Here is a 24,512-nt window from a genome sequence, read left to right as displayed (position 1 = left end):
CGCCTGGGTGGCTCAGTCGGTTAAGCGTCTGACTTCGGCTCAGGTCATGATCTCACGGTCCGTGAGTTCGAGCCCCGCGTCGGGCTCTGTGCTGACAGCTCAGAGCCTGGAGCCTGCTTCGGATTCTGTGTCTCCCTCTCTCTCTGACCCTCCCCCGTTCATGCTCTGTCTCTCTCTGTCTCAAAAATAAATAAACATTAAAAAAAATAATAAAAGAAAAACTTTTAAGCTTATTTATTTTGAGAGAGAGCTCAGATGGGGGAGGAGCAGAGAAAGAGAGGGAGAGAGAGAATCCCAAGCAGACTCCGTGCTGCCAGCGCAGAGCCTGACGTGGAACTCCAACCCGTGAAACCACGAGATCATGACCTGAGCCGAAACCAAGAGTCGGATGCTTTACCAACTGAGCTACCCAGGCGCCCCTCCTCTCTGAATTTTTTTTCTTATATAAATAAGATTAAAACTGTTAAAAAAAAGCATAAAAAAAGAATAAAGAAATTATCTGTAATCCCAAACTCTTACACATTTTATACAATTATGTCTTCTTTTAGAGACCCTGAACATATGCTTACTTAAAGTTATAATTATAAATATAATATAAATATAACTTTACATGTAATTTTTTTCACTTCAAATTATAGCTAAAGAGATATTCATTTTTAGTCACTACTGGTTGCACATTAACTTTCCTGGGTGATGAATTCAGATCTGTGGAGTTGAACTTAATGGTGAAAAGCTGGAAGCTTTTGATGCAGGATCCATTTTTGTTGTTGTTGAAGCTAGATTAAGTAGATTATTTTTAACTAAGAATCATGTGATACTAGAGTACTGGTTCTTGAAGGTAATTTTATCTCTTGGATGCCATATGAAGAGCATATGTTCACATGCTGACTTTATTGATTTGATTAAGATACTTCACCCCTACCCTTCAGTGTCTAAAATACTACTACTACGTCTATTATTATAGTGATAGAAATGAAATAAAACAGAGCTTGATACCTAAGAAGCTCTTCACCATCATTGCTATCTTTGTCATCATTATCACACGATCACCAAGATAGTAGGTATTTGTTGAGTTTCTACTCTTTCATTAAACGGATGGAGTTCAACAGAAATGCGAAAAAGTTCTAGATAGAATATTCTTTAAGAAGTTAGTGTATAAGAAGCATAATCGTGTTGTGCATAGTCTTTGTGACTGAACTCCATCTCTGCTCATCCTCTGGTTTCTCTGAAGACACAGAGAAGTAGGGAAGGCATTTACAGCCATTTAAAATTGGGTTTATTGGAGTGAATGACATTAAGTGCTGAGATTAACTGCCAAAAGGATTTGCTTGTGAATTAAGAGTAAAAGGCTTGTGGTTAAGAGTTAAAATTTTGTGTTTAATAAGAGAAGAGCTTAATGTATTTTAAGGCATTCCATTTGTTGTTTTAATATTCTAAGCATTTATTATTAAAGTGGGGTGGTTGTGGACTAATTATAGTCCATATCATGATGATGAGGAGGTTTTTAGAGAAGATTGAGAATCTACATTTTTTTTCCCCCAAACTAATGTAGTAGGGAAAATATAGCATCTGAAGCTTCAAATAGTTTGGTTGACCTCATAAGATCACAACTGAAGCTATGTAAAGCACTAAGCTTTCAGGAAGTTACTTCAGTGTGGATTCCTGCATTTCTTTGTTAAAATTTTAAAATCTTTGTTAAAATCTTAAATGAAAAGCATCAGTTTGGTAACTGGAGGTTGGGAGTAGGGAATAAAACACTGGGAAGGAGTATGAAATTATTAATACCATTATGTTAATATAATAATATTTAGGAAAAAAGTAAAGATGATAGTGTGATTTTTATAAATTATAACAACTATAAAGTGAATTTGGCCAGTCATTTTTACTAATTTTATATAAGGTCTCTCACCTATTAAATTAAGAAAGATTAGGGGTATAGAACGCATACTTTTGTACAGAAGAGGAATAAGAAAATTTTTAAATGGTTTTAAACAATATTTCTAAATTTTTTTACTCCGTGGAAAGGTTACTAAAGCAATTGTGCTTGAGGTCACAGAATTAAATTAGCCTGAAGATGTTCATTCATTCATTTACAACAAGAGTTGGCAGAATGACTGGGTAAATTTTTATTTTAAATACTTGAGAAAGTGAAGTTAATTTATTTGGCTTTGATAAGCAGCTGTTTTAAGAAAACTGTCTGCAGTGGATCACAATCAGTAATCTTTTTAGCACTGGATATTACTGAGGAAAAATCAACATTGTTATTTGGTGTTATTTTAGGCCTAAGTCTTTTGCAAAAGAAAAGGCAAAATGACACAGTGTGTAGAAAGATCGCAATTATCAGTTACTGGTGACAGTTGCCTCATCCCGTTCAAGGTAATAATATCATAGATGGCCTATTGAATTATGCTGAGTGTTGTTTGCTAGAGAAGCGATTTTGTCACTGTAATAAAAATTGGTACTATGGTTTTTTGGTATCTCATTTTGTGTCTTAAACCCTCTTGACAAATACCCTTCTGAAACAAAACTCATTTTAAATGTAAGGGTTACCTGTATTTTCCTCAGCATCAGCCACCATGATAAAAATCTTGAGACCCAAACCCATCATTCAGTTTGAAACTGTATTCAATTTGAGGTGGGGGCCTTTTTAGTTTCTCATGGCCTACTTGTCTCTTTTCCTGGGATTATTTAGTTCAAGCCAGAGACCTTCTCCAAAAACGAAACAAACCCCCACAAAACTCTTTCAATACTTGAATAATTGTGAGTTTGAATATTATTACATATGCATATATTTTTATATGTAAAAAATAAATTTTTTAAAATCAACTTTTAAGGTAAGCTTCTGGTGTCTCTTTTATTAAACATCTGTCTTCAGTCTTGTATCAAAAAAATAAGGTAATTTGGGAGAGACTGGGATTTCAGCAGTAAAATAGTTTTGGCGTTAGACCCAGGAGGTGATTATTTAACCTCTGCTGGGGGACATGGTACCTTATAATCACAGGTGAATGAAAGGAGTTAATTACTTTCCTTCATGTTCTCACCCTGTGGTCTGATTACTTTAAATGCTTAGAAGTCTTAATAAACAATTTAATCACTCTAGCTATTGACCTAGAATAGACCTGTTATGTTAGGCCCACAAAGAAATGTCCAGTGTCGACATGATTACAGGTCATTATTATTAGGATTAAGGCACAGATTTTTGATAAACTATACTTAAAAGTTTTAGAGCTGTAAGCAGAGAGAAAATTAACAAATTTAAACCTTGAAGTTGCAGAATTGATAAAAATCATAGAACTTTTGAGATGAAAATGAGTTCAAAAGTCATAAGTCTATGTGTAGATGGTAAAACTGAGACTTAGAAATATCAAGTGATTTTCACAATTTGATTTTAAGCACTTCCAGAATGAAAATGATTGTTCCTATTGGTACTCCCTTGATAGTACAGCTTTTGATGTTCCCCATTGTTTAAAAAATAATTATGGAAAACACAAAGATATCTATCAGAAATTTGTAAGAGAAAACTAGTATTCTGAAGGACTAAAAAATGGTCTTGAATCAGGGGAAATGACACATTACCTGGAAAAACACTTTCATTATTGTAGCGTCACATTTAAAATTTGCATTTGTACTAGAAAAAAAAGAACTGTCATAGAGAAAAAAATTAATAATTTTGATCTCCTGTTCATCACATCGTTTGGTGATGAGAAGTGGGGACTTTGTGGGTTTGGGATCTCCTGGTGATACAACATATGTTCTAGCATAGTATCTGTTTTTGTTTGTATTTATGGTTTAGTTTATACACATTGGTCATAGATACGTTATGATTACTGAAATAACAAAACTATGTGATATTTGCACCTGTTAACATAAAGTATTACTCCACTAAGCCTTGCTTATAGCACAACTTATTTTTTCCTTGATTTATATGATAATGCTTTCTGTAACATTGGCCAAATCATTTCGTCTCGATTACCTTTACTTTTGTTGTTTCTAGAATGAGAGGGTTGGGTTAGAAATCCTATGATATCTCATCTCTTGAGATACTCCTTTCACTAAAATAACTTGATTTAATAATACTTGCATGTTCTATAGGAGTATCCTGAGCCCACTTATTACTAGAAAGAGTAAAAGTTTTCCCAAGTAGAATAAAGAAAGAAGAACATTCTAGACTCCAGAAAGAACATGGTGATTTATAATGATGTGGTGAGATTAGGGGTGCTTAGGGGTTTGAAGATGGGAGTGTGAGAAGCTAGAAAAAAGTGGTCTAAAGTCAGATTGAGAAAGGCTTTGAGTGCTCTGCTGAGGAGTTTAAACTTCATTCTTTGTTTTAATGTTTTTATTTTATTTTTGAGAGAGAGAGAGAGTGTGAGCAGGGCGTGGGGGGATGGGAAAGAGAGAGAAGAAGACACAGAATCCGAAGCAGGCTCCAGGCTCCCGGCTCCCGAGTTGTCAGCACAGAGCCTGATGTGGGGCTTGAACTCAAGAGCTGTGAGATCATGACCTGAGCCGAAGTCGGATGCTTAACCGACTAAGCCACCCAGGTGTCTCAAACTTCATTCTATAGGTAGTTGAAACCTCCTGGGATTTTCAGGCCCAAAAGGTAATGTAATTAGATGTGTATTTTAGGAGCATTGTTGGTCAATTGGAGGTTGGATTAAAGGGTATAGAGACTGGAAGCAAGGGAAGTGAGTGAATCAGGAAGCTATTTAGCAATTGAGTAGATATGAACAACTTTCAGGGGGTAGAATCAACAAAGCTTGGTGACTTGATAGATGAGGTATGTGGGAGAGGGAAGAATCAAGAGTGACCCAGAGGTTTCTAACTCAGGCGTCTGTTTATAGAAATAATTCGTTTAAGAGAGGTTGGGGCTGAACTTCATTTCTGGGAGAGAGGGGGTGGTGGTAAATTTGATTTTAGGATACTTGTAACCAAATAGGTGAAATATGCCATAAGTAGCAATAAAATGGAGACCAAGTCTATGGAGAGATGGAGGACAGAAAAAACATATTTGGGAGTTACAGAAGTGGTTATGGGAACACAGCAGGATGTGCCATCACCAGGATGAGCATGTAGGGTGAAAGAGAAGAGGGTTGAAGAGACATTCTGGGAAACCACAGGGAAGAGGATGTGCAGCCTGTGGGAGAGAGAAAGATTGGTGTTTAGCAGGGTAGAAGGAAAATCATTAGAAAACAGTACGCTGGAATTCATAGGAGGAAAGTTTTTTTTTTAAAGAAAAGAGGGATAATAATAAGTGCAAAATGTTGTCATGAGGTCAGTTAGGATAAGAAATAGACATATTGGGGTAGACATACCCCAAAAACCAAAAGCATACTTGACACACTGTATGTTAGCCAACTTGACAATAAATTATATTAAAAAAAATATATATGTCTTCGGGGTTTGGTGGTGAGGAAGTCTCTGTGACCTTTGCTTCTGCTAAAAAGTGAAGTCAGAAGTGAGATTGCTGTGGAGTGGAGGCTGAATAGAATTTATGGAACCAAAGTCCTCCTAGGTAAAGTCATTAAGTCATGAAGTGAAACAGCGATGGACAGTAGTTTGAAACATAGGCAGGTGTGGCTCACGAAGACAGAGCATACTTGGAAGTAAATGAAGAACATGGTGGAAGATACAGAGTTGAAAGTAAGTTGAATTTTAACCAACAAAAGAAAGATTATAAATGTCTATATACAGCTATTGTTATTCATCTATCATTACCTATTCTGTCTCTGCAATCATAATAAAATTAGCACAGACCTAATTTGAGCATTTCTTATCATGTAGCTTAATCTGATTTATTAAATAAGGAAAAAAATCAGAGGAAATAATTGTAGGAAGAATTAATAAACACTTCTTACAAATGTATCTATTACTTATATATTGTGTTGAAGTTATTGGGATTGCTTTAAAGAAAAATGACCAGACAGTTGGTCTTGCAAGAGAAAGTGAGTGTTTCTCACCCAGGCTTTTTATTCTTTATCTGATTTATGTTATGGCTTATTCTAAAAAATTAATACCTAAATAAATTAGAAAGGAAATAAGTCTAGATAGTTAAGATTTTAACTAAATCAGAACATTTGGAATAGGGCAGGACTTAGAGCAGGAAGGAATCTTAAAGGTCAGTTTATCCAACTCCTCTTGGATTCTTCTTTTTTTTTTTAAGTTTATTTATTTTGAGAGAGAGGGAGAGAGAATGAGTGGATGAGTGGGGGAGGGGCAGAGAGAGAGGGAAAGAGAGAGAATATCCCGACCAGGCTCTGTGCTAACACCTGCAGATGTGGGGCTCTGTCTCAAGAACTGTGAGATCATAACCTGAGCTGAAATCGAGTTGGGTGCCTTACTGACTGAGCTGCTGAGGTACCCTTGATTCTTCTTTCTTGATTCTCTTTTATATTTTCCAATGTTAATTTATTTGCTAAGATCTCCAGTTAGCTAGAATCTCCTAGAATAAAATCAGTTCCTTTCTCTTTTCACACTAATATCTAATCTTTGAAATAGATTTCCTACAGCTGTTGGTATGTACCACCGTCATTGCTTAATTGGATGTATTTTTGTTATTTCCATCATGATTTCTTCTTTATGAGTTAGTTTGAAATGCATTTTTTTTAATTTCTGAAAATAAGGGCTTTTAGGGAACTATTTAATTATTGAATTCTAATTTAATGGTTTTTTTTCATGAGATGTAGTCAAGTCCTGAGCAGAACTTTTAATAGTTTTGTAGGGCTAAAAGACAAGGTTTAAGGAGCAGGGGCCACCAAGGTGGGAGCTGCTCTAAATGTCCCAAACTTTAAGATGGGACCCTAAAGAGCTATACCCTAGGAGTAAATGTGAACTGAAAGTAAAACATCTACATGTCATTTTGAGGTTCACCTCCTTGGCCCCCAAAATTATTGCCTGAAATTGGACTAAGCTGATCCTAGACTTCTTTTGCTCCCAGAATCAAATCAGAATTATCTCTGGAGAAAGATAACATTATTTTAGTATTCAAATTATTTATAAACCAGTTTTTCAAGTAGAATGACATATAGTGAGAGATACTCAGTCACATAAGTAGACATGACAACATGAATGAAAGCTAGTGGAAGCTGTAGAAATAGACTCACAGGGTCTCTACTTACTGTAATACTAAATAGCATTTTTATAATTGGACTTTACTGAAGGAGTTAAGAAGATTGAAGCATATTACAAGGGACTTATTTGGAAAATAATCAAATAGAAAATCTACAAGTGGAAAATAACACAAACCAAATTTGGATGGATTTAACAGCAAATTAGACATTATTGAAGAGAGACTTAATGAACTGGAAGATAGAACAGAAGAAAATACCCAGAATGTAACATAGAATAGCAAAGAATAACAGAAAGGTGGAACATATGAAGAGAGAGTAAGAGTTGGAGGATGTAGTAAGGTGGCTCAGTACACGTATTTGTAGTCTCAGGAGGAGGAGATTGCTAAAGCAATGTTTGAAGAAATACAGTTAAGAATATTCCCCAAATGATGAATGATATCCAGCCACATATAAGAAGTTCAACAGATTCTTAGCAGGAGTTTACAAAATACTGTAATTAAAAATCCTAAAAACTAAAGGTTTTTTAAAAACTCTTGAAACCAGATAGAGAAATAAGATACATTTATCATTGAAAGAGCCAAAATTTGGTATCACCTACACATCTGTACTGATGGATTTACTAAACAAAAGTTACTCCAGAAGGAAGAATGGAGAAGAAAGAAATGAAGGGCAATGAAATGGTTTACATGTTGGTATATCTGAATAAACAGAGACTGTATAAAACAATAGCAGTGATTTTAAGATATATGCAGAATTAAAACAGCGCCCATACTATCTTATATTACAGGAGAGGAGAACTATAGATAGTATCATAAAGTTTCTGTATTTTCCAGGCAGCAGTTCATCACTAATTAATAATAAATTTTGATCATTTGAGGAGGCATATGATTATGTAGGATAATCAGTAAAAAAATAGTATAACTTGTAAAGAATGTACAACTTCCAAGTTGCCAGTGTTCAAATAGTGAAGAGTAAGTATTAAACCAATGAAAATTAAGAAAGGAGAGATAGAGAGTGTATGGTGGGTAAGACAGTAAGATGATCAACTTAATCCTAGATATATCAGCAATTACATTAAATTTAAATGGCTTAGCTGCAATGTGGTATCTGTGTAAAGGTAAATGTATAAATTACTGGAAAAGATTAGAAAGTCCCAAAATAGACCCTCAGATACTTGGTTTCCTCAAAGGCAATAGTGATAATTTGGTGGGCACGTGGTATGTGGTCAATTAGATATTTTTACGAAAAGAACAAAAACAAACTGCAATTCCTGTCTTAATGTACAGATTTAAGATAGACCATAGACCTAAATGTAAAAGCTAACATTATTAGGCTTCTAAAAGAAAATGTATGAAAATATCTTCATGACTGTAGGTAGGCAGAGATTTCTTGGAAAAGACATATAGAAAGTGTGAATAGTCAAAGAATTGATAAATTGAATTTCATCAAAATTAAAGGCTTCTGCACTTCTTTTCATAAAGAAAATGAAAAGAAAAGCTATGGATTGAAAGTAAGTGTGACAAGCATGCTCAGCAATGGGGGCTGTCCTTTAATGCTGGTGGGACTTTAAAATTGTCATGAACACTTGGAAATACTGTTTGATAGTTATCTACGGAAGCAAGAAATGTGTATGTCAGATGACTCAGAATTTCACTTCTCTCTATATATATATACTCATTAGAAACGCGAGCACTTTTTCACATAAAGATGGGCAAGATTGTTTACTGCAACCTTATTTTCATTAGCAAAAGACTGGAACCAGTTCAGATGTCCATCAACAATAGAAGAGACGAATGTGGTATACACTTATACAATAGAATACACTGTATAACAGTGAAAACAATTTAACTGCCCTGAAAATAACTGGATGACTTTCACAGACATACTGTTGCATGAAAGAAGCCAGATACAGAAGAACACACTGTGGTTCCATTAATGTAAAGTTAGCACAAGGCAAAGCTAACCTGTACAGCTTAGTGATACATACTTGGATGGTAAGACTACAAAGAAAATCAGGAAAGAGATTAACAGAAAGATCGGGTTCATTTGTGAGAGGGAAAGGTTGGTGATTGAATAGGGTGTTTTTGGGGGTGCTAGCAGTGTTCTATCTGTTGACCTAGTGGCTCTGTATGTTTTTGTTTTTTATATACTAACCCACTGTTTCATGGTTTTTTTTAGAAATGTGTCTTGTTCACAATAAAAATAGTTTAAAAAGAGAAATATTAATAGCAAATATAAATGTTAATATCTTACATAATGAAGGTATTTAACAAGATATGTTCAAAACACATAATTTTTAAAATGTGTGTGTCTAGACACATAGACACACACAGAGCAGACACAGAGTAAAAACACAGGAAAGATTCATGTCAGAATGCTAACAATGGACATCTCTGCATTTTACATAGAATGCATACTATTTTATAACCAAGAAACTCTTCATTAAATATTATTTAAGAAAATTAGCACTTGTAGAGGGTGTTGTCCTCTATAGAGAAGACTGATTGGGTTATTTATACTGTGTTGTTCAAGGAAGGATTTAAAGCTGCTTTGTATGCAGTAAATAACATTTTGAGCAAAAGACATGTATGCATTCACATAGAGACACTTCAGGCAATGGTGTGGTTATTAACAAAACATACCTTAGCTGCAGGGAGAATAATGGAAATTACCCAACAATTTTTTAATCCTAGACTGTTTCCTGAATTCAATAGTTCTTTTATATTTCAACACAAAAAAGAACAGCATTTTTATGTAGCTGGTAAAAGGAACACTGCAGTTTGATTTTTTTAAAAAAGGGAATATTGTCTGAGGCCATGGAATTTGGTCAAAATGCTTGACATCCCATGGCTTCAATTTTCTATGAAAAAAGCAACAATGCCTATACCTCGCAGGTTGTCTGGAGTGTAATGTGATATCATATAAATGCTCAAATGGGGGTACTTGTATACCTGCCTTGTAGAACTGATTTCTGGGAAGTGTTGGAAAGGCAGTTTCATTTTGATTTCATAGCGGCGGGGGGTGGTGGGGGTGGGGAGGCTCTCCATTTCAGATTTGTGTGTAGGTGTGTAGGAAGGTGGGAGCGAGGGAGGGTGGATGCATTGCTTTCATAGAAGACCTTCCCTGACCAGTACTCTGCATCATTAACCACGTAGAGCCAGTGTCCATTGCGCTCTTTCACAGACTTAGAGAGGCTGCAGCTTGTAACTGGGAGGTCTCCAAGTCTCTTGGTTTGCAGGAGTATCCTGCTTCATGTCCCTTTAATTGGTTTACTGCTTTCTGAGTCCCAGAAATAATATTTATTTTGCTCAGAGAATTTTGAGCTCAGTAGGGTGTAGACATTTAAGCTTCCCAGATTCTGTAGCAAAAGGAACTTGAAAATTAAGTAATGGTACTTACTTTTTTATGGTCTTTTTTTCAGAGGTTGGGTATTTGAGAAGAGGAGGAACATAAAATGTGTGGTATCTTCTTCGTTAAGATTCTGTTTTTTTAAGTCTCCACCTGGGAACTTGAGGACTTCCTCCTTGTATGAAAGTTGCATTGCCACAAAGTCTGTGCTCAGCTCTGCTCTTAGTCTCTGCAGCACTCATGGAACCCTCTGATGTTCATTTTCTCTAGTATCCTTCAGGTTACTGAATATCTTAGCTGGATGGATCTGTGGACATGTTAAGTTAAATTTTGAATGGGGAGCTGGTATATTGCCTTGTCGTATACCTGGCATTTGAAGAGTCCTGAATGCAACATAAAATGAGGGTACGTAGTACCCCATCAGTATTTAAAGTCTATATGGAAAAATCATATACACCCCCCTGCCCCCCAATTTATGATCTCTGGGCACATCAACTTGGTGACACAATGACAAGCAGAGGGACAATGTTAAGGAAGCCAAATATAGTACCTACCAGTTAAGAGAATTAGAACTCTTTCCACGTATTGCACCCCATGCACGTACCGTCATGATGGAGCACCCTTTCTCATTCTCCCTCCATTATGGCTCCTTCTTCCAGGGCACATAGACACCTGGGTGGGTTTGTTTCTTCTTTTTGAAGGTTTTAAAAAAAAGGCATATATTATTACTCAGAAGAAGTATGGAGGGTGCTCAGTGTAATTCATGGTTGCTTAGCAGCTCAACAGTGTTCTCAAGGACCTGGGCTTTTTCCATAGTCTCTGCTGATGCTCATTGTTTTGGCTCTGACCTCGTGCTTATTCCCCGCTGCTGCAACATGACTGCTACTGCTCATGCAGACACTTACACGTGACTCGGGCAACATTTTACATAGCCAGTCTAGGGGTCCACCGGCTTGCTCTTCTTTTCCCAGACAGCTGCAGGGTGAGGCGCTTAATCTGGGAGGGCAGCATGGGAAAAAAGACAAAACTGAGTTTTGAAGAGGTTTTAAATAATATATCTTGGGCATTTGTACAAAATAAGTGACTGTATTTTTGAACATGTAAATTTAAAACACGTATACGCTAGTGACGCATATAGGCTCCAAAGCCAATGTAGTCTTGAAATATGTGAGATTCAGAGTGTGATTTGCTTCACTAGATCCCTAAAAAATATGTTGGTACTTGACAGTGTTCTAATTTTTGCCTTTTGTGTTTGTTTTTTTTTTTTTTTGCATGTACATGTTGAAAGTCTGTAAGTCAATTACTTAATGTTTCCTTTAATTTTTTTTTTAAATTTTTGATGGCATATTTCTCCTTATGCATGACCGTGGGACATTATAAGATGCTCAGTGAATATTGCTGACTGATTGTGGTATTCAAGATAGACTTTTTAGTTATATATTGTCTTTTTCTCCCCTCTTCTTTGGTTAAAAGCCATATTCCTTGTGAACCTACTGATTGTTGAATTTATTCCAAAACTCCTGCCCTCTTAGCCAGTCAAATCAAACACTGGGAGGTTGCAGTGGGAGAAGGGCAGATGTGGGAAGCCCTTCGTGGCTGTACCCCTGAAGACTGTGATGGCTGTCTCCACTTGCCTCTTTCCCTTTGGTATATCAGAATTAACTCTCTGGAGGAAAGTAACAAGTAATATACACTGGAGTCAATCAATGTCTCATCGCAGTAATACTTTCCTGCTCTTTAAGGTGTGAGGCTTGTTCAGAACACTCTTCTATAAACTTAGCACATCGAGGAACAAACACATAGTCTGATTGGCAAAAACCCAGCAAATGACATTCAGCCCTATACAGCTTTGTCTTGTCACCCAAACCCAAAGCATTTTGGACCCAGGTCTGTCTGTCTTTGTTACTATGTTAAGTAGATCATTTACTCTATGTCGAGACCAGTTTTTACCTCTTCCTGGAATCTTCTCTCTAACCCCTCTGGCCATTGAGAAAATGGGTTACTCCATAGGCTGTGTCCACAGCTTCAGCTGAATTGAATTCTAAGCAGTTTTAAAGGTAGTTTCCTGGATAAAGACATGATCTCATCCTCCATTTTTACAGTACCCTCAACTCCTGAGCATCTTATCATGCTGAAGTCTTTATTCCTGGGTTTATTTCTCCAGCTGTCTCTTAACCTTCCCATTTTTGGTGTCCACACGTACACTTTTGTTTTATTCACAATTTTGTTTCCTCCTCATTAGTCATTGGTCATTGCTCATTGGTCCCCAACTTGCCTATACAAGCACATTTATTTCCATCATATTTTCTGATACTTAGAGACTAATATTTTGTTTATCATTAAATGGCTAACCTAAATATATTTTGCAGTATAATGAGGAGATGTGTATTTATTGCACATAAATATCTAACATATTGACTTATTCAGTAGCTTATAAAGATTTGGGCTTAATTTTGCCTTTTTTTTTTTTTTTTTTTTTTTTTTCAGAAGTTGGTTGTCAGAAACCCTACCTGGGGCATGTGATTTCCTATGAAGTTCACGCAAGCCAGGAATAATAGGAAGATGTTAGAATTGGCTCTTTCAAAGAACGGTTTCTAGTTTTAAGGGGAAAATGAAAAAAATTGGATTATAATGAGTTTATAATTTTATTCAATCATTACTTAGGGCTTTTGAGTTATTGAAACGGTTCTTTAGTAACTATCAGTTTTCCTTGATGAATGTTTATAGTGGTTTTGTTTTTGTTTTTGTTTTTGTTTTCTTGGTAATCTGATAAGAATGAAAAGTAGTTAGAAGCCAAATCTATGTTGGTATACAGAAGACGACAACACTGTGGCAGCAAGTAAAGAAATATGGTGTCATTGTTATTTCACACTCTCTAAATTACCTGTGATGAGCTTAAGAGGTTTCATTCATGCATAGAAAATTTTTAATTATTCATAGTGCTTTGGTGTACTATAAAAGTCGAATTATTAACACTGTAATTTGTTCAGATAGCATTTAGTAGGAAAATATATCAGAAATAATTAATTGTTCTCAAGATATGATAAGGTAGATCTATCTACAGAGGGCAATCAAAGAGTAGCAGTAGGATATTGATTGCTTTTTAGGGAAAAAAAAAATTCTGTTCCATTTCTCAATGTTAACAATTGTGAGAGGAAAATTCCCACTTGGGAAGAATGTTTTCCAGGTTGCTTCACTGCCAAGTGTTTGACATTGTGTGGAGTCTTAGATGAATAAGGCTTATGGCAGTCTTTGGGAATGACAGACTCCAACGACCTCGGCTTTCTGCTGTGCAGACCTCTGTTTTCAGCCCTGCTAGTGTCTGTAATAATGTTCCGGTGGTTTCTCAGTGCTACTTCCGGTGAAGACTAAAGTTTGTTCCCCTGACTCCAAGATAGCTGCGGAAGAGGATACGTGTCCACTAACAAAATAAATTTAGGATGTTGCCAGTGTGTGAACTGCACATTCTGCACTGTTTATGGGGTTTCACCCTTACCATTTACTGATGGAAATACACCTTGCCTCCTTTTGGTCTCCTTTGACATAGCTACGTGCTGCAGATAGGATTCATAATCATTCTAAAGTTAAAAAACATCTAAATTGTATGATAGTTTGCTGTGAGGCCATCCATATTTTTCCCTTTCCCTTTTTCTCTCTCCTTGACCTAGCAGCAGGAAGCCTTTGTTTGAGGTGTTCATCTGGAACAACTTTTCCACACTTGTTTTCATGTTCTGTTAGATTACAGGGCAGCAGGCCTACCTTTGAAGCTCCTTTCTCTTTTGTTTCTTTGCCGTGCACTCCAGTAATTAACTTTGTCCTTCTTTTATTTGTTCCAGTCAATCGCAGGCCACTCTGCTGAGCATCTTCTCCCAGGAGTACCAGGTTAGAAGTTTTCTCCTTTGTGAGGGTTGACAGGTGCCTAATTGAATGATGAATGTCCCTTTATTTCTTTGTAATTGAACTGCCAGCTCTCTGATTGGGTTGGAGGATGTTCTCCTTTCCACATCGAGCACCGCCTGCGTCTCAGTGGAGGCCTGCCAAGCCTACCCATCCATCTGTCTAATAACATCTAGCCTTTGCTTATTTGGTGGACCTGTAATAAATTATGCTAAACCATTATTATTCTGACAATAATAATTTCCCTGTGTTGCGTGGTTCCATGTGCTAAATGTTTGCTGACTTGCACTGTCAGTGCCGCTTTCCATTGCTGACAGAGATGATGATAAATGACCATTGCTGGAGTGGCAGAAGGCAAGAGAGGCAGAAAATGGAGTCATTTATCATGAGATGACAGGTGTCAGTCAAGTGGCAAGTCTCTATGGAATTACTTTTTGTAGTTTTCAAATAAGTTGTTTTTAAGCAATGTTCTTCCTGGTTAAAAATGGCAATTGGATTGTAAAACTAGAGTGCAGAGGACTTAGATGGAATTGAATTGAGGGAAAATTAATACAAAGGTTGAAAGAGGGAACAAGTTTTTCTTTGCCCTCTGCAACCCTAAGCAAACTTATTTAGATTCAATTACTGTGACCCCGTTGGCTTTTACATGTATACTGTACCTTGTGGTACGGTCTGAAGACATCCCAGCCAAGCAGCAGGGATTAAAATGCATAGCTTCATAGAGTAGAAGGCAAAAAGACCCACCGCCACCCAGATCCCCAAACTATTATTCAGCTGGCCCTATGTGCTAGACATTGGGATGAAGGAATACGTCATTCTGCTCTTGAACCTGATGTGTGACACAACATAAAGATCTTTTTTGTTTTGTTTCAGAAACATATCAAAAGAACACATGCCAAACATCATACTTCCGAGGCGATCGAAAGTTATTATCAGAGGTATGACCTGCCTGCCCCACTAGAGGGTATCATAGCACCTATTAATTGTAATAATAATTATGAATAAATTAGGTTACTAGATTAATTGTCTGTATAACATTCCAAGGCGTTGTGATATAAGTCTTACTTAAGACTTCAGGTATATCTTTGAGTGATTTCTCAAATGCTATGTTTGAAGAATATGGTGAGACTGTCTTGATTGGGTGTATGTGCGTATAGTGTGTAAGAAATCCTTACAGTATTATGAAATCTCAGTTGGCTACTTTAAACTTGCTCTAAGTGTGTGTCTTGTATAGACGCGTACGTCAATGCGCACATATCTACATATATGTGTGAAAGTTCTCAAACTAAGTTTTATTTCTTGCTTAGATCAGCAAGTCAAAAAATATATTCGAGAATAAGATTGAATTTGGTTGCACTTCTATTTGCATTTGGTTGCACACTCATAGGTAGTGGGCTTGCCATTTTAGAATTAAAAAAAGACATGTCAAGTAAGGATGTATGACGATGTGTAATATACAACTGTCACATTTTAAATGGGGTTTTGTATTTTAAAAAGAAAATCTGGATATTAAATCAACAACGTAGTGTCCAGGGGATATTTTAATTTCAGTCTAGTTTATTACAAACAGTTTTCAACTTCTCTTCTAAAACAGAATCTTTAAAATAGCTCTTTTAAAAAGATTCTAAAAAGGTTATTGTCTTTGTGATATGACTGAATAATTTACAACCATAAATGGTAATGGATTGCATTAGAATCGTTGGTTGGTTTCTTAAATATTTCAAGGACATATTGGAAAGGAAAACTGTCTGAAATATGCTCTTAAGGTATTACACTTAAGATTGACAGATCAACATGTCTGTGGTGAGAGTGACACCACCAATTTTAGATGAATGATTTTATGCACAAATATTTTATGAATGAAATGAATATCTAGATTCAGTATTGGTATCATGTTTCTGTAAAGTCATTTTTTAAGAACTGAGAAGTGTTTATTAAAAAGTTATTGAAGTTATCCTTTTAAAAAATTACACCCTATACCGCATATTAGAGTTATGTTCAGTTTTCAGTAGTGGCATCCACTAAAGATACACACACCGCACGCATACACACACTTTTGTGTCTAGGAGAATTCCCCTCTAAACAAGTCTTTGTAAAGTTTGAGTTGATATTTTTCAACAATTATACCCTCCTCAGTGACACCAACAGTTAACGTTAGAACCTTAATCATCAATAAAAACTGAAGAATGGCTCCCAAAGTGCTATGAAGTCAGCAAGTGCTTTGGAATCCAGTTGGAATCCCTACTCTCCAAAGGAAGACTGGACAGTTACTTCCATGTCAAAAAGTACATTTTTGTTTGTAAAAGTTACTGTCTTAGGCCATCGTATAAAAGTACATGTCCAGTCTTTAAAGCCTTGTTGACATAAGCAGTAGAAAATAGAGCATTCCCTAGAAATTTGGAGATCCACCAGTAGGCTGCGGGGCTGTCCTCTGACGATCATTTTCATTGTTGTAAAAGGCCATTTTAATTAGATGATTGCTGAGATCTCTAAGTGCTGCTTTTTAACATTTAGCTTCATTTAAAAGTACATTTAATTATCAAAGTATGAACATGTTGTATTGGATTATCTGAGTCACTCAAGCCAGAAATAAAAGTCTTCCCTGTAAATATGGTTACTCAGTGATGCACAGTTGAGTGAGCAATAATGAGAATATATTTGTATTTCTTTAAATTATTTAAACGTGAGAATCTCAGTTGTTTCAAGGAGTCACAACATTTTGAAACAAAACTGTGAGATTTGGGCTATAATGGACAGACTAATAAGAAAGCAGCCTCACCAGTTTCTTACTTTACCCCCCTGCTTCCTGACTTTCTGCCCTGTACTCTGTGCTTGGAGATGGGCTATATTGTCACCTTTCAGACATATTGACCGTACAGGCCCCTTGTCAATGTGATGGTTAAATGTCCCTGTATTCTCTGAGGTAAATTGGCCTTAAAAGATTTCTGTTTTCCAGTTGATTGTAATAAAGGCAAATTGTGTTATATCAAGACATATTTAAGCAGTTTGACAATGTTAACACTTTCTTTGATTCCTTTTCTTTGAAAAAAGTAATATGCGCACATTATAGAAATTAAACACATTTGTGATGGTCTCAAAAGGAATGAATGATTGTCCATAATTGTGGCAGCCAGAGATAACCACAGTGGTATTTTTCATTCTAGCCTTTTGTCAATCCATTTTCATATAGATGAGGTCAACTGTATATGCTATTGTGAATCCTGAATTTTATACTTAGAAAAATGTTTATGACATAATATTACTCTGTAGAGAGCTTTTTGTAAACATTTTATTGATTGCATTACCTCATCATAGGAAAGTGTCGAAATTTACTGAATTATAACTCTGTTGAACATATATGTTTTCAGTGTTGTAATATAAAAATAAAAATAATACCGTGGTAGACATTTTGGTACATAAGTATTTGCGTTTTGGATTAGTTTTCTAAGATTTCTATATATGTAATTACTGGTACAATGAGCATATAAGGATTTTATTTTATGTTCCCAAATTACTGTCTACAAAGATTGTGATGGCTTCCTACTAGCACTGTCAGAGAATTTCTGTGTCTCTGCATTCTTGCTAGTGTTGAGATGATCTCAATTCAGAATTTGAAGTCTGTATTTATAAACCATATAATAATCCACAGTGTGATTCCATCATGGTTCACTGAAAATTCAAAGTATCCAAATATCAGCCGAAAATATTTTCTCAAGCTTTTGAATTATTGAGGAAATTTCCTCAATTCTTCATGTTGTGTATGTGCAGACACAGCTTCTGTGCTCATTTTGAAAACAACTCTGTTCTTTCTCCCTGTGTTAACGGCATTTTATTTCCAAACAGAAAACATACCTGGCAAAATTTATTTCGTTCCATCTAAATTGTTGCACATGGGCTTGGTGTGCACTCACAGAGACACATTCACCAGTGGTCATATTTGCAAGTCCCCATCAGTAGCAAGGTTCAGAAATGTTGTCTCCTCTCTTTTCCCTTCTCCCAGCACACACTGTTTGAGGGCCAGCTGTATGAGCTTTAGAGAATTAGATCAATTGAATTTCATTCAGCTGTTCACACGGAAAAAAGGCTAGCTCAAATATGTTATCGACATTACGTGACATAGTTTCTGAAAATTTGAACCACTTTTTTTATTTAATTAGCACAATTTACTTCGCGCTCCCTGTGTCTCATCTACTGTGCCAGGAATGAAGGATACAGGTGTGCATAAGACATGGTGCCTGCCCTCAACTGCTCTGTTTTAGTGGGAAAACAGCTGCATGCGTGGAGATGGGCTCCAGAAATTTTAAAGGTAGAATCAACAAAGGTGATACTCAGCCGTAAGCTTAGGATAGAATTTTGGTAGGTTTTCGAAGTTCTACCACTATAATTATTATTATGAAAATAATAAAGATCAAATAACTTTGCCTTTAATATTTTAAATCTGTACATGTTATTTTAATCTTAGATGCTAATGAATCTTTCACACTCAAAGAAACATAAAGTGGACCTTCTATGAAGATCTTTGGAGGATGGTTTCACCCACAAGATAAACACTTCTTGGTCCTCCTCTGGCAAAGCTAGAGGATGACACATCGCTTCTGTGCAAAGTAGTTTTAATTTGCAAATAGATATTAGGAAGATGGCCCAGGTCACCTTAATGTGGTATTCAGAATCCCATCCTTGTATCTGAATTATAATGCAGCTCTTTGCTAAGGATCTGTTGGATGAAGTTTCAGCATCTGTTTGTGTAGGTCTCTCTCAAGGAGGTTCCTGTCTAAGTGGAGAGAGAAACATACCATTATAAAGGTATGAAAAGTCTACACTGCACGTTTGCACAAGATACTTTGGGGATGCAGAGAAGGGTAGCACTAGGAATTTCTGATCATGTCCTTACTGAATGTTTTCTGTAATTAGCATGCCCCTGTGATGGCATATCGAAACATTTGAATAAAATGTGTCACTTGAGGACAGTTAAAGTTCCCAGAAAGGACAACTACAACTTCAAAGTAATTTTCACTTAATTTCTTTTCCCCAGTACTCCTGAAGTGCTGCAGGATAGAGTTAGGAAACAGGCTGGAGAATAAATATGGTCAGAATCAGCTCCACTCTTTTCAACATATGAAGGCATCTCAGTAGACCTTGGCAGATAGGGTTCCATTTCAGACCTTTACTGTTTACTGGTTGAGGGAGCCCAGACGGGTTACATCAGTACCCTGGGGGTTTTGTTTCTTCGCAACTAGGCCGCTTAAGCCCATAATTAGGAATGTCCACTGTATTAAGAGTGAACATGTGGGGCGCCTGGGTGGCTCAGTTGGTTAAGCGTCCGACTTCGGCTCAGGTCAAGATCTCACGGTCCGTGAGTTCGAGCCCCGCATCGGGCTCTGTGCTGACAGCTCAGAGCCTGGAGCCCGTTTCAGATTCTGTGTCTCCCTCTCTCTCTGCCCCTCCCCTATTCATGCTCTCTCTCTGTCTCAAAAATAAAGAAACGTTAAAAAAAAAAAAAAAAGAGTGAACATGTTTCTATACAGATATAGTGGGTTATTGTTTGACCATCTCCTGTTTCTTTAAACTTAATAGACGTGCTCCATTGGTCATTACCAGGATAATGGTTAATGCAACATTTACATAAAACATATAATTTTGAGTCCAAACAGTTCTCTGGCATAGGCAGTAGTCTGAGGTCTAGCTGTTCTTTGTCATTATTCCCTATCAGCTCTCAAAACTCTGCTGTGGTCACTCTAGAACCTTTCCTGGTCCTCAGACACCCCAGGCATATTCCTGACTTTGCACTTAGGGTTCTCTTGCTGACAATATACTTCCTCCCATGGCCTGCTGCTTTCTTTCTTAGGAGCCTCTACCTAAGTGTCACTTCCTTAGAGATGGGCATTCTGACCAACCCATCTAAGTTTACATTTTATCGTAGTGTATAACATTATATTATTACATTATATTATTTCTGTGTTCTCATTGTTTGTCTCTCCACTGAAATATAATCTCTGTGATGGCAGGAACCATGGACGTTTTGTTCCCGGCTGCTTCCTCAGAACCTGGAATAGGCCCAACATGAGTTATCTCTCACAAGTATTTGTGGGATAAGTGAATGTTAGGTAGAAAGTTATAAAGATATCCTAATACCAGTGTAGGGTTAATTAATCTGACCCGAAATCTGAACCCTTAACGAATGTGCGTGTTTGGTGGTTATGAATACTGGATTAGTTGGTCAGACTTGACTGAACTGTTTTGGTTGTTCCTTGAGCAGGCCTGTGATTGCAATGAAATTGTGAGTTGTGTGAGATTCTGAGCTAAACTGTTTCCCAGAGACCTTTCTCTAAACCGCATTTGCTACCTTTTTTTTTTTTTTTTGTCTTTTTTTCTGAAAGTGCTTATTTCACAATTAGATTGCTAAATAATTTTTTCAAGAAAGTCCCCAATATGTGGGAAATGAACTTACTAAATTTATTTTGAAGTTTTAATGATCCTGAGACTCCCTACCTTGAATAATTTGCTTTTATTCCATTTATTTTATAGAAAAATCATACATCTTCATAAACATATTTGTGAAATAACATAATTTAGTATATTCTTATGTTAGTTATATGGGAGGTCTCATATATTGAGTTTGATTTCTACTATCAAACAAATATTGTTAATTTATTCACTCAAATGGCATATTCTAGAGAAAATATCCATACCTAATTCTCCTCTCTTGTCCAATATGGCTGTTGAAAGTTATTAAATCAGTCATTTATTGAAGAAAAAAATATATGTGTATAATGCAATCACCTATTATAAGCCAAGAACTGTTCTAGGCATAATAAATTGAATAAAATACAATTCCTCTATTCTCTTTGGGCTTTCACCCTTACACTGGGGAATGGGTTGAGGTAAACAAGTAACTAGGCAGATACAATATGCTCTGTTAAGTAATGGAGAAATGTACAAGGAGCTCATCGATTGCACCTTGGGACACCTAACTTACTCCTAGCTTGTGGTAGATTGAAGACAGTTAAATGTAAGCTGAATCATGAGTTCTCCAGGTGAAGGCTGGAGTGCAGAACAATGACTAGAGATGAAGCTGGGCAAGGACAGTAGGTGGGAACCAGATCATGAAGACATTTACAAGAGGTCTTGAGTGATTATAATTTAATCTTGAGATTTAATGTGGGAAAATGGCACATCCAAAGTTTTATTTAAAAATAAAATCATTCTGGCTTCCATGTCTAGGATGGATTTGGAGAGGTTTTGTTGTTGTTGTTGTTGTAATTTTTTTAGCTAGGTTAGGGAATGGGAGGGATAGAGGTTATGACGGAAATGCAGGGCAGATAATGTGATGGCTTGTATTGCCTAACAAGGTGTGCTGACCCACCGATGACAAGTCTGTTCCATTTGTTTCTTAATAAGGTGTCAACCAGGGCTGTGAAACAAAATAAAAAGGTGCGATGGGTGCATGGATGCCTTTTTTTTCAAACCATAAGAGCAAACTTATTTCCTTTCCATAACGTGATTGAGGTATAATAAAGCCAGGGTGTTAGGGACAGTTCTTTTTGAAATCGCTTCCTTGTCCCATGTTAGGAGATGAAAACAAGGGAGACCGATGCGCTCACACTTCGTGCCCCCAACTTCAGTTAGTTAGTTGCCAGTGGTTTTGAGGTGAGTTGTTTTTGTTTTCCTTTTCCCTTTAATGCTTTCCTATGACAGTAACGTACTTTAACTCGAGTTGAGCGTGGCATTTGCCCAGGAGAAACGTGTACACACAGGGGATGCTGACAAGTCTATGCTGGCCTTTTCTTGTCACTACATTACCACTTGGCTTTGTCTGTCTAGGTACCTGAATGGAGTGGGAAGAAATGGAGCTGCCCCAGTGCTCCTGGAGCTGGCCAATGAGGTAATGTTATTGTTATTATTTTACTTAAACGTGCCGAAAACCTAAGGGGCCTATCTAGAGTAGCTTTGCTTAGAATTATAATTAACCTTAAAAAAAGAGATTTTGAGGTGCATTAGACACTTAAATTGCTCCCCGGTCTCTTTGTAGTTTTAATAATTGGACAAAGAACTTCATATATTAATAAGTCAGTTCACATAATTAGTCTCCTTCTTTTAACGCAAATGTATAAACAGCTTCTTGGTTTCTTTGCGGGAAATTTCAACCAAACAGCTCAAGACATGCTCTTCGCTGGATGTGTTGTCTTAATTTAGTGTGAGAAATACCTGTGTAGAGTGAAGAGATGTATGGCCGAGAAAATCTGTGCTATTATGAAAATAAAGAGAGACATTGTTTACTTAAAACTGTAATGTTTACTTGATTTATTTTTTTTTTGTTAGCAAACTTTTATAATGATAAAAGATACATGCCTTATATAAAAGTCTCTTGATATGAAGAAGCGTACTGTTGTTCGTAACACCAAATATAAAGTGATTTATTGAACTTACTTGTTAACTCTGATCTCTTTCTGTTTGGGGAAACAAATAATAGTCTTACATTTAGAAAAGGAAACCCTAAAGATTTCCCATGAATGAAGAAGCTGTGAGAAGCTCATAATAGTGGCCGAGAGCATACCAAAGAATAAAACATTTAATTCCTAAACTTTGAAATATTTATCTGCTGTAATGAGAGCAATACAAGATTTAGTCTCACTCGGAACTGCTTATGCAAACCTCACAGGGGCGGAATGCAGTGTGCACTGGTTTTGTGTTGTGTTATAATGGGCAACATAGCAGCAAGGCAGAGAATGCGTGTGTGCATTAAAGATGACTCAGTGCTGCACGCATTAAGTGCTGTGGCAGCAGCGAGTTGTACTTGCTACATGGGCAAGGAAGGATGGCTTCTCTCGCAGCTTCTGTCTGCTCTGCACCACCACAGTCAGCAAATGAGCAATTACCTATCAGTTACTAGAAGGTTTTAATAGTTGAGGCAGTGTCTACACAATCTGATAGGATAGTTAACATATAAAATGCACTTCTCTTCCTTGCAAACCATACTTTTTCTGTTTCTACAGCAAGGTGGTTTTTCAATGTCTTCAGACTTGTTTGTTACGAGTTGATTCTATTCACAACTTGAGGTATCTGTTCTGTAACTAGGAATTCAGTGATCGTCCCTTATGAAAAGAAAGAGTGAGCTAACAGCGTCTAGAAATAACATGATGCAAGCATGGTACTCATTGTTATAGATGATGATATTGCTGGCATACATAAGTTTTACATAGTAGCAGTTTACATTCATTTGAATGTTTAAGTGGACATTTCCATTGAGCCTTGCTTATCTGGCTGACCTCAAGTTCCATCTTCTAGTAATACGGAAAATTTTTAGCCACTAACACACTTTTCTCCTGTATCGGTAAAGCTGTTATTTACCATGAATATATAGAATACTTAGCCAAAGAAAATAAAGTGTCATTAAAGACTTTTTTTTTCTCTCTCCCTTGGCTGCAGATTAGTACAGAGATAATAGCACTTTCTGATTGACTGCTACCGCATTAGGGAAATTTGGGAATAACTCGGACCAGATTATGGCTTCTAAACAACCAAGCTGCCATTTTTATATGATAGTTAAGGCTTAAAGGACATATGCTTGCATCTGGTGACAATTGATGTGATGGTAATGCTTTATGAGTCAATATATATTTAATCAGTGGAAACTGTAAAAATTGATGAGAAATATATGACATTGGTACATTACAGTGCATAGTAGCTCTCTTAAACAGGAGCACTGTATTGTTGACTTGGGCAGGGACTCGATGTGGTCGTCATGGATTTTACAAATATCTTAATACTAATTTTCCTAGTTCAAGGCTAGAAATGACCATTTTAGGAAATCTCATTTTGTTAGTAATAATAAGATCAGTCATTCTGTTCTCTCCACACAAATATTTTCAAGTGAGATTTGAAGCACTATGAATTTTACTTACATGCTAAATTCTGACATGAAGCATGATGGCCCTATTTCAGAGAAAGATGGACACATGATTAATATGAAAATTAGGGAGATGCAAGTACCTGAACTAATAAGGTAGTCCTTATTCAGGCTGGACTACCTTCAGTAATTTCACCATTTTTCATGTGTCAGCTCTGATGTGGGTTACTAGGAATAAGCAGCTTCGTGGAAAGCATTTCTTTCTACTTGGGGAATTTAAGGGCATCCAAGTACATACATATTTGAGAAAACTGTTCATACAAATGAAGCCAGCCTTTTTGTCTAGTTACTAA

At 36.6% G+C, this 24,512-nt stretch overlaps 1 protein-coding gene across 6 annotated transcripts in view; it reads left to right on the top strand.

Moving 5' to 3' along the window:
- Positions 1–24,512, top strand: part of CDIN1 (CDAN1 interacting nuclease 1) — a 216,792-nt gene that overhangs the window by 35,208 nt on the left and 157,072 nt on the right. For all 6 annotated transcript variants that reach the window (XR_006203656.1, XM_042942473.1, XM_042942472.1 and 3 more), the window contains exons 2-4: positions 14,252–14,297; positions 15,186–15,250; positions 22,134–22,194. Coding sequence is in view for 4 of the 6 variants with exons in the window: in XM_042942473.1 (XP_042798407.1) it covers positions 14,252–14,297; positions 15,186–15,250; positions 22,134–22,194 (172 nt within the window). In the remaining 2 variants the exon portion in view is untranslated. The remainder of the gene's footprint in view (positions 1–14,251; positions 14,298–15,185; positions 15,251–22,133; positions 22,195–24,512) is intronic.

Source organism: Panthera leo, chromosome B3, assembly GCF_018350215.1.
Source record: "Panthera leo isolate Ple1 chromosome B3, P.leo_Ple1_pat1.1, whole genome shotgun sequence".
NCBI lineage: Eukaryota > Metazoa > Chordata > Mammalia > Carnivora > Felidae > Panthera > Panthera leo.
The sequence above is the reverse complement of the archived record's forward strand: the minus strand, read 5'-3'. Positions and strand labels throughout refer to the sequence as shown.